Source organism: Pezoporus occidentalis, unplaced genomic scaffold (genome assembly GCF_034315485.1).
Source record: "Pezoporus occidentalis ecotype Australia unplaced genomic scaffold, CSIRO_AGI_Poc_V1 ctg86, whole genome shotgun sequence".
NCBI lineage: Eukaryota > Metazoa > Chordata > Aves > Psittaciformes > Psittacidae > Pezoporus > Pezoporus occidentalis.
Window position 1 is genome coordinate 2668255 of NW_026916220.1, and position 17107 is coordinate 2685361.

Here is a 17107-nt window from a genome sequence, read left to right on the forward strand (position 1 = left end):
AGATCAGAGGAAGGAGATCAGGCAAGTTAGAGAGGTAAACAGCCTGGATTCCAGGAATGGAGACAGATAGTGGCTTATATGAATGCTTGCATGGCCAGGACTATCTATTCATACAGGCTTTCTCTTCTATACATAGGTAAAATATTTTAATGTCAGCTGACTACAGTTGAGAAGAGAGACAGTTGTAATAGTTGCCACAGTGAAACATTATCTGGTTTCCCTCTGGACAGAGGCCATGCCCAAGGTGGGAGTGTAACTACCTCAAAAGGAAGAGTAAACCACTTCAGCAACATCTTAATAGTATTATAACTATATAATTTGGAGCCATATATAGCTTTTTTTTAGGCAAAGTCAAAATCTGAAGAAAAAAGGCATCAGTGCATCAGGGGCTTAAAGTTTCAGGTAATAAACATGGGGACAAAAAAAACCAAAAAGTGCATCTTTGTGGCACAAGCTATCATTGTGTATCTGCTTTGTTGGCTAGTTCCAGGAAAAGTATTTTCAGGGATGGTAGAAGGGGAATGTTACACACTGTTCTGAGGAAAATATTACATCATAAATTTCACATCATTTTTTAACACATCATTTAAAGGGCTTAATCTATCAGGCAAGATCCTCATCTTTACTGTTCCATCAGCACCACAGGAGAATATGTGATTTGCTGGTCCCGTCTCAATTTGCATGACTCCCGTCCCAATGTTTCTGAATAGAGACTGTCGAGCATGCTCATTGATGAAAGTGTGAAGAAGATTAAATGTAGACAGACTCCATACCTGAAAAAGCATCAAAACATCAAATTCTTATAAGGATAATTACTGTGATCTTAAAATTCACCAATAATGAGTCATAGAGAAACTGGTCTACATTTTGCATTAATTTTTCTGACATTAACTGTACATGAAAAGATAGGTAGCAATCTGTAATGACCCAGTTATAGAATATTAATACTCATTTTCTTCAATGAGTATATATGAGAACTAAAGTAAGACTAACAAGGAGGACTGTGAGACTAAAATTTCATAATTACATTAGTAATAGTGAAAAGTCAGGGTTAAGAAAACATGACATATCTGATTATTACACACCTATGCAAGACTCTTTTTGAATTTACACTCCATCACCATCTGTTCCCTTCCCTTCATTAATACCTTTATGTTGCCTTCAGCAGATCCTGTGACAAAATACTCTTCTGTGGGATCAACAGCAATCGCTTTGACTGGAGAATCATGACTCTGGAGTAACTGTTGCTGCTGTTTTTGTCGAAGATCAATTATACATGTAAAGCCTTTTCTGCCTCCAGAGATTAACAGCTGATGTTTTGGAGCATATGCTAGCACAGTCGCTCCACTATCATGACAGATAAAAGCTGAAAACCAAAGCAAAGTAATTTAAATAAAACACACAGTACTAACTTCAATTTTCTATCAAGCTGTAATGTTTTGAGACAGTAGCAACAGTTACTTTAGTAATCCAACTGACTACAACCAGTACATTTATTGCAGTACCATATATATTAAAGCCCAGGTTCACGTCAGACATCTTGACGTTTCAGTATTCTCAAGCAGATGCAAACTGTATAAAAAAAAAAATATCCTTTTCTCGATCCCTGTGTAATCACAAATTATTAAGCCTTGACCAGAAACAGACTCTTTTCAAACTATGAAAATTTGAAATGCTTGATAATTTAAGGCATAAGTGCCTTAAATGCTTGATAATTTAAGATAATGCTTAATAATTTAATAATCTCTAATGCTTGATAATTTAAGGCATAAGTTTCCTGTAAAAGATGTCCTCCTAAATCTCTTGCCCAAGTACCCTGCAAGTTTCAAATGGGTATTTTAGGTTCATAAAAAACAAGTCCTCGGACATTTTCCAAACACATAATGTTAACTGCAAGTGCTCAATGCTATCTTTATAGTACCAGTATTTGGTCTAACACTTAACTAATAAATTTTGAGTGGGGCCTCTCTGATTTATGAGTACAGACACAGCCACAGGAACCTTAAATTGAAGGGTGTGAATGCATAGCCTGAAAATACGTACCTCATAACTGTGCTAAAAACTATAGCTTCTACAATGTTACAGCTATTGTCTTCTCAACATGCTAGTCACTACAAGCAGGAGTTGCTCACAATCTTTTAAAAAGGAACAGAAGTCACAGATGTCTGGCTGTCAAGGGCTGCACTTGTGCAAAGGCACAAGCTATGCAAAGGACAGTACACATATCCATGAAACTAACCATTTGTATAAAGCACTAAATTTCTCAAGAATCTGTTTTTATATTCCTGCTGGTATGCTCAGGTCTGTGAAAGATGTTTCATTGCCAATATTAAAATTATTTTCTACAATAACTTTTCTACATATACAAACACAATCACAGTGTGATTAAATATTTTGATGGTTTTATTTAATTGTACTTACCATGCACCAAGCTATTTGTAGGTGAAACCAAAGTATCCCAAAGGCAAATATTTCTGGGGGGGGGGGAGGGATCCAAACAAAAAAAATCAACAAGAAAAACAACAAAACATTTTTAATTCAGGAACAAATGCTCTGAAGTATTTTAACACTTTAAAAGTCATCTGAACCTTAAAGATTGTTTCAGGCATAGTCTGTAAGCAGACTTTCAATAATAACTTTTGAGCAGACTCCAAATTACTTTTGTAGTTGTACAAATACTGCAAGAACATGCACTGTACACAATCATTCCAGGATTAATTTTTCTCATAAAGGATTCATACTGAGATTACAATTTTTTTGTAGCTGAATTCACCTGAATGCTAGCAGGTTTTGCCATTTCTTGATCAAAACACACTCAGTAAGTGTGAAATGTAAACCTACGCCAACTCTCCACATCTACAAAAGTAATTTAAGACAGGCTTGTATGACTTGAACAGAATAGTTCAGTTGGAAGGGACCTATAATTATCCAACTGCCTAACCCTTTCAGGGCATACCAAAAGTTAAAGCCTGTTATTAAGGACATTGTCCAAATGCCTCTTAGGCACTGACAGGGTTGACCACCCTCTCAGTAAAGAAATTCTTCCTAAAGTCCAGTCTAAACCTTCCTGGCACAGCTTTGATCCAGTTCCACACGTCCTGTCGCTGATACCAGCGAAAGAGATCAGCACCTCCTTCTCCACTTCCCCTACTCATATGGAACATGTATGGAGGATTTGTGCTTCCCTATGGAACCTCCTTTAATAGGCACATGGAATTTAGCTGCAAACATTGCTTCTCTCCCCCTCCCACAAAGAAGTAAAAAGAGCAGGAGTATTCATGTTTCTTTTAAACTGCTTGAGGAGAGTCATCAAAAGAAAATAAGACTGAATGAGAGAAAACATAGTACCACTTAATTTTTATGCGTTATCACAGCAGCTCTTACCTGTTGTCAGAAGACAATCCCGCTGTGGCTATCAAAGATGCAGAACTGATGAAAACAAAGTCATTGGCTGTCTTATTATGACACTGCCAAGTCTGAAAAATTGCAGTTTAGAAATTAATTACAAAAGTAATTGATTTTATGCAAGTATAAAATCTAGAGCTTCCTCAAGAATGTAAGCTGTTTAGAAGATAATTTAAGGAATGCAGACTTATAAAGGGATGTGAATGCCTTCTGACACTCTTTAATTTCTCACATAAATATACTTTCTAGTCCTGCATTTTTGATAATTAACAATTGACAATTATTAACAAGTCTCAAAAAACAAAGTTATTTTAGATCTAACACTGCATTTTCTTCTTTCCAACTTAGTAAGTATGACTAGGATTTAAGAACTCAGCCGTAATACGGATCACAAAATGTCAACATTGTATTGCTAAATCTTGATTAATACTGGTTATCAACACAGTTCCTGCCCTCTTCTAACTATTCTGAAGGAGGAAGGAAGTTAAGAGAGCACAACACAAGTTTATAGAAGCAAATTTAGTTTTCAGCTTACCAAATATGGTTTAGGTGAAGTTCCAGTAAGTGGACAACATTTCCAGTTTGTTTGATATAAACTTATATATCCATCAGCATCAACAATTCCAAACTGAAAGAGGTATTAATTGTAAATACATATGTACATATTATAGAGGAATTACCCACAATTCAGAGAAACACCTTAGATTTGAAGCATAGTTTGAAGCATTGTTTCTGCTAGTTTACAATTATATTAGAAGAGGGCAAGTACAGCGCTTTGTCTATCAGTTACCTTATTTCCTTGGTAATTGAATCTCATTCGAGTTACCCTTGAGTTCCCACCGGACCGAAAACATGTGATTTGCTGCGCATGACCCCATTCAAACATTCTTACACTTCCGTCTTGAGCACCTGTCAGGTCTGCAACAGAAAATATTTACATGACTTTTCACAGATGTTGTAGCAGTTGAGCAGGAAGGTTGCTTCCAAAATGTTAAGAAATCTCACACCAGCCTGTAACATCCTCAAAATAACTAGTTCCATAGTATGTGCCATAGTAGATGGCATAATGTAGTAATGAGTGCCACTGAAACTCAAAACTGTTTTAAGTTGTTGTTTAATGTATTCAAACATTATTGAACTGTACTTACTCCTTGTTTAAGAACAGTATTTAGATGGTACTGAAATAAAAAGCTCTTTACTTGGGACATAGTAATGTATCTTTTTCATACTATTTTTTACCTATTTTCATGCTTTTACCCAAGTCACAAATAAAATAGAAATAAGTACTTTTGTTCTTAAAAAAAAAAAACACCAAACAAAAAACCCCCCACTTTTTCTAAAGGCTACTCTATATCCCCCATACTTTCTCTGGGGGAAAGGAAAAGCCGTTTCAGTAAAATAGGGCTTATAATCAACTTTAAAAACATACAATATACTGCTGGGCTAGTACAAAATAGTATACTAAGAAACAGGGCCAGTAAGTTTATCATCTTTAGCTAACCTCTCTTTTTCTTGGCAAAACTGAACTTACAATATGGTAATGTTGGATGAGAAGCCATTCTTCTGACATTATTAATAGCCTTCTTGAGCATCTGTTCAATATACAGAATAAAAGAAAATTAAACAATACTACTGGAAAAGAATTTACTGAACTAGAATAATTACCGATCACACAGAACTGTTTCCTATCAAGATTCCTACTGAAAGCAAGTATTGGGGGTTTAGAAATGCAGACAGAAGTCAATTTCTTCAAGACTAGTGTAGATCTTAATACTTCTACAACTTTACACATCTAGGTAAACATTAACTTTTTCCTTCAGAGATTTATGGATCCAAATATAAACACTCCTTAGACTGCAGTCTTACCTCTTTTCTTGCCAATTCCTTTCTGATTCCATTAAATTTATTGGAATATTCCTGAATATTGTAAGATAAGCAAGAGAGAGGCAGAAGCATGTAAAGAAAGAGGTAAACAAACTTTAAAAGAAGTAAAAAATAGGAAGGAATATATTTGTTTTCAAGTCTAGTTAATTCATTGTCATTGACTGAAAAGTGATTATTTGCAGCCATCCATAATAAGCAATATACCTAACAACTGGTAAATCAAAGACTCTTCAAAAGCATTTATAATTTTGCTAGTACAGATCCAATGGATTTTCAGTAGCACTTTGTTCCTAAATTCCAAACTTTGCTTAGAGCAAGGCACTGTACCAAGAATGCTGATTCTTAGCTGATTAATCCATAACTGGAAAGAGTTAAATAAATATAGTGGAGACATTAGACAGTTAAGATAAAAACCTCATCTAATTAAGTCCGACCCACAACAGGAAAGAAGTGGTAGAGGTTTTTCATCAGGGAAATTTATCTGTATTTTCCTTGCATGTCTCCTCCCTTCTTTTCTTTCTATTAATGTACATCAAGTCAAGTTTTCCTTCTTTTGTTTCCTGTTAGTTCTTCTCATCTGACTACTTTGAGGACTCTCTTCAGAAAATTGTTGGATTCAGTTTGCTCATGCATGTACTATTTACACGATATTTTGGAGGAGAAGAGGGCATAAATTCATATTTGTGCTAGGTTTTAACTTTAAATGATAGCACAAATAAAAGCTTGTGGCTAGAGCACTCAGTTTCAATAAAGCAGCATACCACCTTCTATGCATCAGTAACTAGCTGGCAGTGAACTTTCACAGAAACATGTAGGTTGGGAAAGACCTTTTAAGATCATCAAGTCTAACCCTGATTTTCAACTGCTCGAATTTTATATAGCATTTTGCCACTATTTTGTCACTGAAACAGTAGATAACAGATCAAGTATTTTAAGTATGCCATTCTCCCCTGCTTCCAATTATATCAGGGTGTGAACTGGAAGACTGGTACGAATAAATTATTTTTACTTGCTTCATATTACTAAATATGTTCCAAAGAACTGAAAAGCAATGTTTTCCAAACTTCCAGTTTGCAAACAAAAAGGAGGAAAGAAACACTTTCAGGGAAATAATTTATTTTCTCGTTAAAATTTCCTGGTATTTGGATTAGTGGAGTAATTGCAAACCTCTCAATCATATTTTGGCTGAATGTGGTTCTGGGTAACCTGATCTAGTTGAAGATATCCTGCTCATTGCAGGGGGGGTTGGACTAGATGACCTTTGAAAGTCCCTTCTGACTCAGCCCATTCTAAGACTCTATGATTTTGGAAGATTTAGACAATATATGCATTATAAGACTTATGACAACAGAGGATTATATTCTTCAAACACTAGTCTATACACAAATCAGTAAAAAAAATTGCAGTACTTGGCTCTCTAAACTTACAGTTTATCTCTGTGTAAGTGAAAGAACAATTATTCATGCTCATTCTATTTCTTCCCCAAAATGAGGGGCTGTGTCAAGTTTTATACCTACTTTTACCCAGAAGTCAATGGAAGTAATTTTCCTTCATTCAACAAACAAGCATGCATCATGATCACATAATGCTTTGGAAAAATGCAAGCATATAGAAATGTGCCTTTGAAAGACTACACTAACATAAATCTCTGGTGCAGTGTCTGCGACTTAGAATCAAATCATAATCAAATGCAAATACTTCCAATTACCAATATAACTGGCATTTGATACTGCTAGCCTTCAGTCTCTCCTTAACAATAGCTGATGCCTAGAACACTGACTGCTTTGTTAGACAGTTGGGTGCTTTGGGCCTAATGTGCATTAAAACTGAAGAATAAAAGAGCTTAAAATTCAACCCACCTATTATTAAACTGGTGATTATTGGCATCAGTCATACCAGCTTGGAAGACAAACTGTTGGACATTACCTGAGTTTCAAAGCTGACAGAATGCACGATTTACTTTGGTACCCTCTTAGAAGCACCTCATGTAAGAACTGTGTAATCACACAGAATGATCTTGTGCTGAGCCTCCTTACTTACCTTGTATGAACTGTGCAAGAGGAAACAGTGAAGGACAGTAACAGAAAAACCTTAAAGCTAAGGAAATATTTACTGCCCAAGTATTGTAAGTCCAATAGTTTCCCTTGCTGATGGAAGTGAAGCAAGACTGAAAAGCCAGTAATGGTAAAGAACAGTGGACTGTATTTATTAAATGGTCTGCCAATTATGGAAAAGCAAAGATGAGAACAAGGATCAAAAGCAGTATCTGAAGAAACAAAGTAACAAATAGTAGCAAAAGAAAGATTTTGGAGAAGCTGGTTTTCCTCCAGATTTGAGTCTTTCAACAGTAAATATATTTCCTCCCAAGAATCCCTGTATCTTCCTTCATTTACTTTGTCCTTCATTCAGTACCTTTGCTGCTCTCCCTAGGGGGCAGATGTCAACCTATGCTATGGCTAGCTCTCTATTCTGCCGAAGTCAAGCAGCATGCCACACAGAACTTAGGTCTGAAGTTTGATGGCAAACACATTCAACACAAGCACAGCCATATTTCCTTAGGTAAAGCTTTGCTACATATAAAAGGTCACATAAGAATAGTTTACATTAATAGATTATGTAATTACTTTAAAGAACACACAAAAATTCTGTACATCTCTCTGCGTGTATACATACATACACATATATGAATATATAAAAATAGAAGTGAGAGGAGAAAGTGGCAAAAGCATTCAAAGAATACTTGCAGAAGAGACCCAACTGTAAAACCAGAGCTGCAAAACTGGCAACAAGGATCAGTAGTTCCTAAACAGAAGGGAGAGGTGTAGGTACTGGCACAATACCCACTTCCATATGTGGGTAACATCATCGCTCTTATAATACTTGTTCCTTATTTACTACTCCTAATCACCAAATCATTTCAAAAATCAACTACAATATGAATTTACATTTTATTCTTCTACTACTTATGGACTTCCTGTGAGCTGTTAAAATGTCGCAAAGCGCAGTCAAGTCACAAGACTTGTATTCAGTTATCCAGGAAAACTCCACATCTACGTGCAGACATGTCATGAGGTATAGGTGTCTTGTCGGACCGTTTCAGTTAAGTGGCTCAAAAAAAGCATCTCCCAGCTAACTAACCAACAGATCTGCATTATTAGAGAGCATCTACGGTGCATAGTAACCAAGTACGTCAATGGCCAGACTAGAATTATCATTTTATCTGAATTAGATCTGAGCTAAGAGCTTTTTGCTCAGGGGAAGGCTTCACTCCAGAGACAGAATTTATTTCTAAAAGTAAGAGCTCCCCTTGTGCTCATAGAGATCATCTCTATGAAAAGAAGGCTCAATTTACTGAGGTGGACATGGTCACACTTCACTGGGTGTCCCTCTCTCTAGTCTATTTCAGAAATGCTGAGCAGTGAAACTGATTGTCTCATCTAAACCATGACCTTCAGAAGTGAGATATTTAATAATGCTACTACGCAGGGTTATGGCAAAACTACACAGCAATTCAAAGACAACAGAGCTGACAACAGCTTTGGAGATAAACAGTCATACATCAGCATGATGTGCAGTTCAAACTACACATGATGTTTGCAGCTGATCCTGTTTTTGCAGTCCTGGCTTCCCTATTTTTATGAAAACCAAGGACCCCATTTTCCTCAAATTCAAGCTGCTCAGTTTCCAGAGTTTAACTCATTTCTTTCGAAGCCTCTGTACTGCCAGTGAAATCTGCTTTAGGATTTCATTCACTGTCCTTTCCACAATACAGGCTTCTACTAGTAAACAGTGTATTACAGTGGTACTTGGTATTAGAGAAGAAGTTGGTATTTACTTTTAAATAAAAACTGGAATAGTCTGGAGCTCAGAATGAAACTTAAGATTATGCTTAAAATGAAAATCTAGCTCAGTATTTTATACAAATACCTAATCGTTACAAATTTACATCCTGAAATCTCCTGAATATATGCTTTTTAGATACAGCATTGGCTTCAAGTCATTAGAGAACAATTCATGCTACAAATTCTTACCTGAACCCTGATTCTTTATTTTTAAACAATGTATCTTAAGTAAAGAAAGCAAATACAGCTTCACTAAAAAGTCTGGCTTGCTTTGGTGTATCTTGAATTCTGTGCAGTATTTTAACTTATTAATCAGATAAAAATTCCAGCTCACCTTGGTGACATACAAAAGAAACATCTACTTACATGCTAACTGTAAAATAAAACCAGCAACACTGAGAAAACAAAAGGAGAGAAGTAGACAGAGTACATAAAGCTAATCTTTGACAAGCAACTTACCACAGATGCACCCCTGCCAGTTTGTGTACTACCAAGCCAAGGCATATTGATAGGTGTGCCGGGATTACTATGGGTATAGGGAGTGGTTCCCTGAACATTTACCAGATCATCACGAGCATGTATAACTAAGAAATCATCAGCCCTATAAATGAAACAACATAAGTTAGATTCCAAACAGAAATATCAAATACCATGCTTTGTTACACCAATTTAAACACAGTCAAGCTGTTATTTTAGAAACAGAATAAGTATACCCTTTATTTTCTATTTCCACATCATCATCAACCCAGGTATAGATTTGTGTAGCTAAAATTGCAGAAACATCTAATTCTTGTATGTCATGACTCGATGCTATTGCAATGCAGTTCCGATTAGCCTGGAAAAAACATAGCACACATTAAGGCAGTTACAAACGGAATACTCAAAAGGGTGCTTTTTGAAAGATTTTCTCTTGTTATGGTACAATTGTTTGCAAAAACATATACAATCAATTTATAAAACCCAAATATTTATGTCTACAAGTCTATTTAAACTGTCTAATCTGGACACTTCCTTTCTAAAAGTCTATTTACATCTGGGATAGCATCACACACTATCTCAAACAGTTCTAGTTTCTTCTTGCTTACAAGAGGTCACTATACTACAATGCTTGCAACCAAGCTCCTCTTCTCCACTTCTTAAGGCTTAAATGGTTAAACAGGAGAAGAAAAGATGAATTCCTGGTTGCCTTCAATAGAAAAAGAAAAATATTCCTACACACAAGCTTAAAAAAAAAGTAGAGCCCACCTCTCCCTTCTCTCAATCCACTGCACAAGAGAAAAAAAGACAATCTGTAGTAGAACTGTTTAACTATGAAAAGATAATTACAAAGTGCTTTAGAGAAGGAAGCGCTAAGAGTCAAAGCTGTAGCAGCATGGCTGGTGAAGGACCTCTCACCCCTGCACAATAGGACTACTATCTGTTTATCAGGTGGAAGTACAACACAATTAGATTACCCTACCTCTTTTAAACTCACCTTATTGACTGCAAAAGCAGTAATGATGTCAGACTCTTTATGGATTATTCTTGCCTTGCTTCCTGGGTATCCTGTATCTGTTTCTACCTGTATTTAAAAGCAAAGCGTGTTTAAATGCAAACGTCTAAGCAACAGTGCTTTTAACTGGAAGAAGAGAGACCAAACACCAGATAATATGAAATTTCATCTATTTTTTTCTCAATTTTAAGAAAATATGACAAATATAACCTGCAGACACCTCTTTCATGTGTAACAATGTAGCTTCCCACTGCCATGCTGGGTTTGCCACAGCAACACAGAACTGTTAATTTGTCACAGAACTCACAGTACTTTGTCCATTCTCAAGTTTTTCAACTTAAGAATGCTAAAAACCAGTGAGACTCCATGCACACTTGGGGTGCTAATAATAAAAGATTGATTCCAATTTCTTGCTAATACTGTTTTATTGCATAGTTAATAACAACAAGGTAGCCTACAAACACCACAGTGTTTTCATTTATCATTTGTATCTTCTCACCAGTTTTGTAGAAGAATACTGAAAAATAAAGTGTTTGCAATTCTAGGCATAATATTATACCTTTTTCATCTTTCATACCAATCTTTCAAGAAAGTCACTATAAAGTTGTTACACAGTTCACTTTCAACCATCTTAAAACTAAGTAAGGCTCAGCAAAAATTTTTAGTAGCAAACTACTATCATACTAACAAACTGCTCTGACTTCAGTTAACTACCTCTATTTACAGGCAACTATGCTAGTCAGCTCATATTGGTGAAAGGTCCTGTATGTACTACGTTCCTACAGTACTACTAATTTTTTGTCACACAGGCAAATCTCAGTCTCAGCTCTTCAACTGGTATAGCTGTGGAGTTTGATAATAGATACTGTTCTTCCCTGGTTGTTTAAGCTAGCTTTCTAAGATACACTTAGCTTCAGATAGGCTCTATAACAACAGTTTAACCGAATCTCTTGCAAAACTATATTTTTGTCTTTTTCTTATCAGCAAAGATATTTTAAGGGAGATCAGATCAGCACCATTTCAAAAAGGAAATATTTCATGATGCAAGGTCTAACTAACTTGAGCATTACTACTATGTACCTTATTGATGATGGGCTCCTCCACCACAGAATTTTTCATGGTTTCATTGTGCTCCTCTAATGACTTCACCAAGGAAAGAACAACCACAGAACAGAAAATATAGATAAGACATAACATGCAAGGTATCAAGGACAGCTTTAAGTCCTCTTTGTTTACACCAACAGAGAACAACTGAAACACAACAGTATGTTTGCATTCACATACACCCTTATTTTATATAGTAGCAGTAATTAGATTCTAAATGCTATATTCAGTACATAAGACACTGATTTACCTATTCTGTATTGGAACAGCACCTTATCCATCTCAAAAGTATAATTTACTAAAAAATAAGTGATCTCCACTGACATTTTATCAGTGACAAGAGGATAGAAAATATAGCCAACACAACTACGCTGTGTAAGACTGCCAATGATCCTATTTGAAAACATATGAAGCACATCTGAAATACTCCAAAATACCTTTCCATACAGCATAGCAACATGGCTGCATTAACACAGGACATGACCAGAAATGGTGCATTTTTAAAGGACAAGAAAAAATGAAAAATTTTCCTTTTAATGGCAGCGTGCAGTGAACACTATTAGACACAAATAAACAAGCTAATATTATAGCTGCACACTGTACTCTTTGCTGCCATGGCTTTACTAGTCATGACTACTTTTTCCTGCATTTTGAACTTGCTCAGATCTTGTTTCTCCTATGTTTTTACTAGTCCATATTTTTCTGTAATAAAAGTGATTCATTCAAATTATTGGGAGTAAACAGAACTGGAGCAACTAAGGAAAGAGGGGGGAAAAACAAAACAACAAAAAACTCCATTACGGAACCACAGCTCTAAAAGATTTAGCTGAATCTGGAACCCAGAATCCAGCTAGACACTGGAACAAGTTATCAGGGACAGAAATATTAACTGGTTTTCTTACTAAAATTGAATCGTAACATGATTTTTGTTTTCAGTGAAACAATGGACAAATATTTTCAAAATGGAATACTGCCAATTTAAAGCCACAGCCAAGTGGATATCTAATTGTGCTCTAGAAAGTAAACAGATCAGACAAATAACTTAAGTAAAACCTTAGAAATTGACCTGCAATATTTTATGCATCTTATATAAGATACTAACCTCATTAAGGCATCGCTTCTTTGTGAAAATATTTCTGATAAAGGTTTCCTGGATTTCTTCCTGTTTAACCAGATACTGCCAGAGCCTCTTCACTGATAGTGCAGCATGACTGTCAGATCTAAAGAGCCAAGTTAAAATAAATATTTACATCACAATCATAAGACTGCAATATCTTCTAGTCTAATCAAGCTATAGTCAGAAGACATGCTCAAGCAAAACTACAGGTCTCTAAACTCTGAACAGGACCTATTCAGAAGCATTCTGGTACCATCTTCCTGGCAAACCTATGTATGAGATGAAATGCAAAAGAAAGACAGAAAAGAACATGTAGCATTTATACCTCCTATCTTGAGACAAGTGAGAAAAAACTCTTCAAGAGATTACAGAACAATAAGGTCAGCATAATTTGTTAGCCCACCTCATTCTTTACAATGTGGATCATTTTTGTTTATTGCTAATGAGTACTTCATTCACAGGGAAAATGAATGACCAACACTTCCTGCTGGGAACACATCAATTACATAGCATCTCTGAAACAATCATGACTTTTCAGTAACAAAATTGGAAGGATTGTAGAATCAGATCAGACTTCAAATATTTATGCTTATCCATAGAAACTGTATATTCAGGCATAATTGTAAATACAAATATAACTGCTTATGGTAGGCCAAAAAATATCAAACCCTGAACCACTTTAAATCACAATTTAAAAACAATGCCAGCCAGCAGATACATGTTAAACCGTTCCTTTTTAATCAACTCAAGCTACTAAAATGGTGACAACTGGGTGGTATTTTACAACAGAAAGACAAACTTTCTGTTGATTCTGCAACCACAGGCGACAGCATTATTAGAAAAAAAAATTTAAAAAAAAAAATCTACTTGAAATTGATAATTTAAGAAACTGAGCACACTTTTCTGGCTGAACATGCAACTAGGTGAAGTCACAGCTATGCAAATATTATATAAATATCTCTTCTCTGATTTTATGACAAGATATTGGTAAGTACATACTTCTATTCCTTCCAGAGACAGGGAAATTATTTAATTCATTTTCACTCATCCTTAATTATCTCTCAGGGCAAATTTGCAAATTTGCTATTATTTTACTGTGAACCATAGTACTTCCACAGAGATATCAAATCCAGTACATTCTGCTTCAATAAAAAAACTTTTAAAAAAATTGTAACCTGTGATTTTCGTTTCCTGATCTTACTTAGGACCAGTGATATATGAGTTCTGACGTGTACCCACAACTCCAGAAATTGGAATTATATTGTTATCACAGTTATGGTTTATCACATGCATTAACAGTATACTAAAGATACTATAGTCACTGTTTATAGAAATTAGGCACACCTGAATGGAGTGTTTGTAGGCTCAAGTAAAGTTTTGTGGCGAAGCAATGCAGGACCAGCAGCTAGGATATCTTCAGAAGCATGAACTGAAATATAATGTTGAGGTGGACCCCCATATAGCTCAAGATGTCGGAGAAGAACTTGTTCCCAGCGCTGTAGCATTTTCAACACTGCATGGCATATTGGGGAGCTAACTGGAAGCTCTAGAAAAACAAGAATAATAAAAAACCCTTCCTTCTTCATTATAACCTTGACAAAGATAATTCCAGAGGTGAAGGCTGAAGTGTACTTCAAATATCTCCAAAAATAAGCTTTATTCAAACCTCAACTTGGTATTTGCAAGTTAAAAAAAAAATAATAATGAACTGCTCTGTGCTAAAGAGGGGAACAGACTTCTCCAGTGCTGACGTATTTAATACCATGGAACAGATCCTCCTGGAAGCTATGTCAATGCACGTGGATGACAGGCAGCTGACCTGAGAAAACCAGTAAGGTTTCACAAAGGGCTAATTGTGCCTGACTAACCTGGTAGCATTCTATGATGGACTGCATGCAGTGGTGGGCAAGGGAAGAGCAACTGATGTCCTTCACTTTTGACTTCTGTACAGCCTTTGACACGGTCCCACACAACATCCTTACCTCTAAATTGGAGCAAGATGGATTTGATGGGTGGACTATTTGATGGATAAGGGAACTGGCTGAATCACTGCATTAAAGAGTTTGAATTAATGGTTCTATGTCAAATTTAAATCAGCAAGAAGTGGCGTCCCTCATGGGTGCATATTGGGATCTGTACTCTTCAACGTATTTGGTAATGATATAGGCAATGGTAGCGAGTGCAGCAGGTTTGTAGATAACACCAGGATGAGTGATGCAGTTGACTTACTAGAGTGAAGGGATGCCACTCAGAGGGACCTTGACAGGTTTGAGGAGTGGGACCCTTGGGAACCTCCTGAAGCTCATTCACAAGAACAAGTGCACCTGGATCAGGGCAATCCCCAGCAATACAGGCTGCGGGTGGGGGTGAAGGTATTGAGAGCAGCCCTGTCGAGAAAGACTTAGGGATACCAGTGATGAAAAATTGTACCTGAGGAAGCAAATTTGTATTTGCAGACCAGAAAGCAAATCGCATACTGGGCTGCATAAAAAGATGGGCACCCAGTAGGGTGAGAGAGGTGATTCACGCCCTCTTACTCATTCTCATGAGACCTTTCCTGAAGTATTGCATCTAGCTCTGGGATTCCCAGTACAAGATAGTCGTGGACCTACTAGAGCAGGTCAGAAGGTTGGAACACCCATTCTATGAAGAAAGGCTGACACAGAGTTGTTCAGCTTTGAGAAGGTCTCCAGGGAGACCTTATTTCAATACTTAAAGGGGACTTACAAGAACAATGGAGAAAGACTTTACCAAGGCCTGTACTGATAGCAGAAGGAATAATGGTTTCAAACTAGAAGAGAGTATATTTAGATTAGACAGAAGGAAGAGTTTTTTTGCAATGAGGATGGTGAGAAACCGGAGCAAGTTGCCAGAGAATTTGTAAATGCCCCATCCCTGAAAGTGTTTAAGGCCAGGTTGGATGGGGTTTTGAACAACATGATTTATGAAAGATGTCCCCGTCCATGAGAGATGGGTTGGACCTCTCTTTAAAGGTCTCTTTCAACACAAACTATTCCACAAGTCTATGAAAAAGGGAATAATGTAACTTGAACTACAAAAAAATATAAGGTTTCCACCAAGAAATAAATACTGCAAACATTCTTGTACAACTAACATGCAAAAAAAACCCCTACATATGCAGACTTCTGCTAACTAGTATTTCTTCTCACACAGACATCTTGTCCACCCATCATTTCATTTCATAGACATACTTATGTGATACATATTATTACAAGATCATAAAAAGAAAGAACTTTTGAGCTATAAATAAAGCTATGATATACATATTATTCAACACATTACTGATTTTAAGTGTGGCTAAGTATAAAAAGACAACTCTGCTGCTTATTACCTGAAAGGTCATGTCCAACCAAAGGGTAGAAAGTCTTCAAATTGTGAAGTACCAGCTGAACCATTGCCAATCTCATCAGTGACCAACTAACAAGAAAGCACTAGTAAGTCATTTACTAATAGGAAAAGAAATTTTTCATTTATTCATGGTTAGGATTTAAATTTAGAGCTTTAAATCCTCATTATAAACTGCTGAAAACTACAAACCATGTTTCAGGATATTATAATTTCTCTGAATTCAGAAGTCACTATACCAAATATTAATAAAATTATTATTATTGTGAAATATTAACTACTGTCTGGATAATGCACTGCCATGAAAAATGAAGTAACTAGTTTATTATCTCAAAAGTAAAAGACCAGAAATGCAAGTCTAGCCATTACAGAATATCTTGCATTCTAAAGAGTTACTTACCTGTATGAATTTGAATTAGAATGCTCTTGATTATGTGAATTTGATGCAAACACATCTCCATCAATATCTTCATCATCACCACTTTCCTGACTTTCTTCTGAATCATATTCCACTCTACTTTGTGATGGAAGAAAAGGCTAACAATTTAAACAATATTCCTTGAGTATCTTTTACCAATATTTAGTTTTAAATTATCTTTTTAAAAATGCACCATTACAGTATCTAATGCCTTTTACAAAATACACCATTATAATATCTAATTCCTTTTACAAAAAAAGCAGACAGAATATCGTACAGTTAGTAACATTTGGAGTTTGTACCTCATGAGAGGGTAACTGTCCATGAGCACTGCCTACTTTAACAGCTCTTTTACATGACTTAAAACTTGAATGCTGACAACGAAATTACTAGCAGTTTTCCAATTTATATTTTGCTTTAGATTCACATCAGATATATCAAATAACAAATAGAGCTTGTTATTTGTCAGAGAAGCCAAA

At 35.9% G+C, this 17107-nt stretch overlaps 1 protein-coding gene across 2 annotated transcripts in view; it reads right to left on the minus strand.

Moving 5' to 3' along the window:
- Positions 1 to 374: 374 nt before the first annotated feature.
- Positions 375 to 17107, minus strand: part of DMXL1 (Dmx like 1) — a 75262-nt gene continuing 58529 nt past the window's right edge. Inside the window, exons 30-45 of one of the 2 annotated variants that reach the window (XM_062604415.1) lie at positions 16611 to 16747; positions 16197 to 16282; positions 14189 to 14390; positions 12830 to 12947; positions 11704 to 11766; positions 10606 to 10692; positions 9845 to 9966; positions 9591 to 9732; positions 5272 to 5322; positions 4937 to 4997; positions 4196 to 4323; positions 3941 to 4033; positions 3385 to 3476; positions 2422 to 2474; positions 1149 to 1366; positions 375 to 773 (exon numbers count right to left, since the gene is read on the minus strand). In XM_062604415.1, coding sequence (XP_062460399.1) covers positions 549 to 773; positions 1149 to 1366; positions 2422 to 2474; positions 3385 to 3476; positions 3941 to 4033; positions 4196 to 4323; positions 4937 to 4997; positions 5272 to 5322; positions 9591 to 9732; positions 9845 to 9966; positions 10606 to 10692; positions 11704 to 11766; positions 12830 to 12947; positions 14189 to 14390; positions 16197 to 16282; positions 16611 to 16747 — 1878 coding nt within the window. In that variant the 3' untranslated portion in view covers positions 375 to 548. The remainder of the gene's footprint in view (positions 774 to 1148; positions 1367 to 2421; positions 2475 to 3384; positions 3477 to 3940; positions 4034 to 4195; positions 4324 to 4936; positions 4998 to 5271; positions 5323 to 9590; positions 9733 to 9844; positions 9967 to 10605; positions 10693 to 11703; positions 11767 to 12829; positions 12948 to 14188; positions 14391 to 16196; positions 16283 to 16610; positions 16748 to 17107) is intronic. The other variant, XM_062604416.1, reaches the window with a different exon arrangement.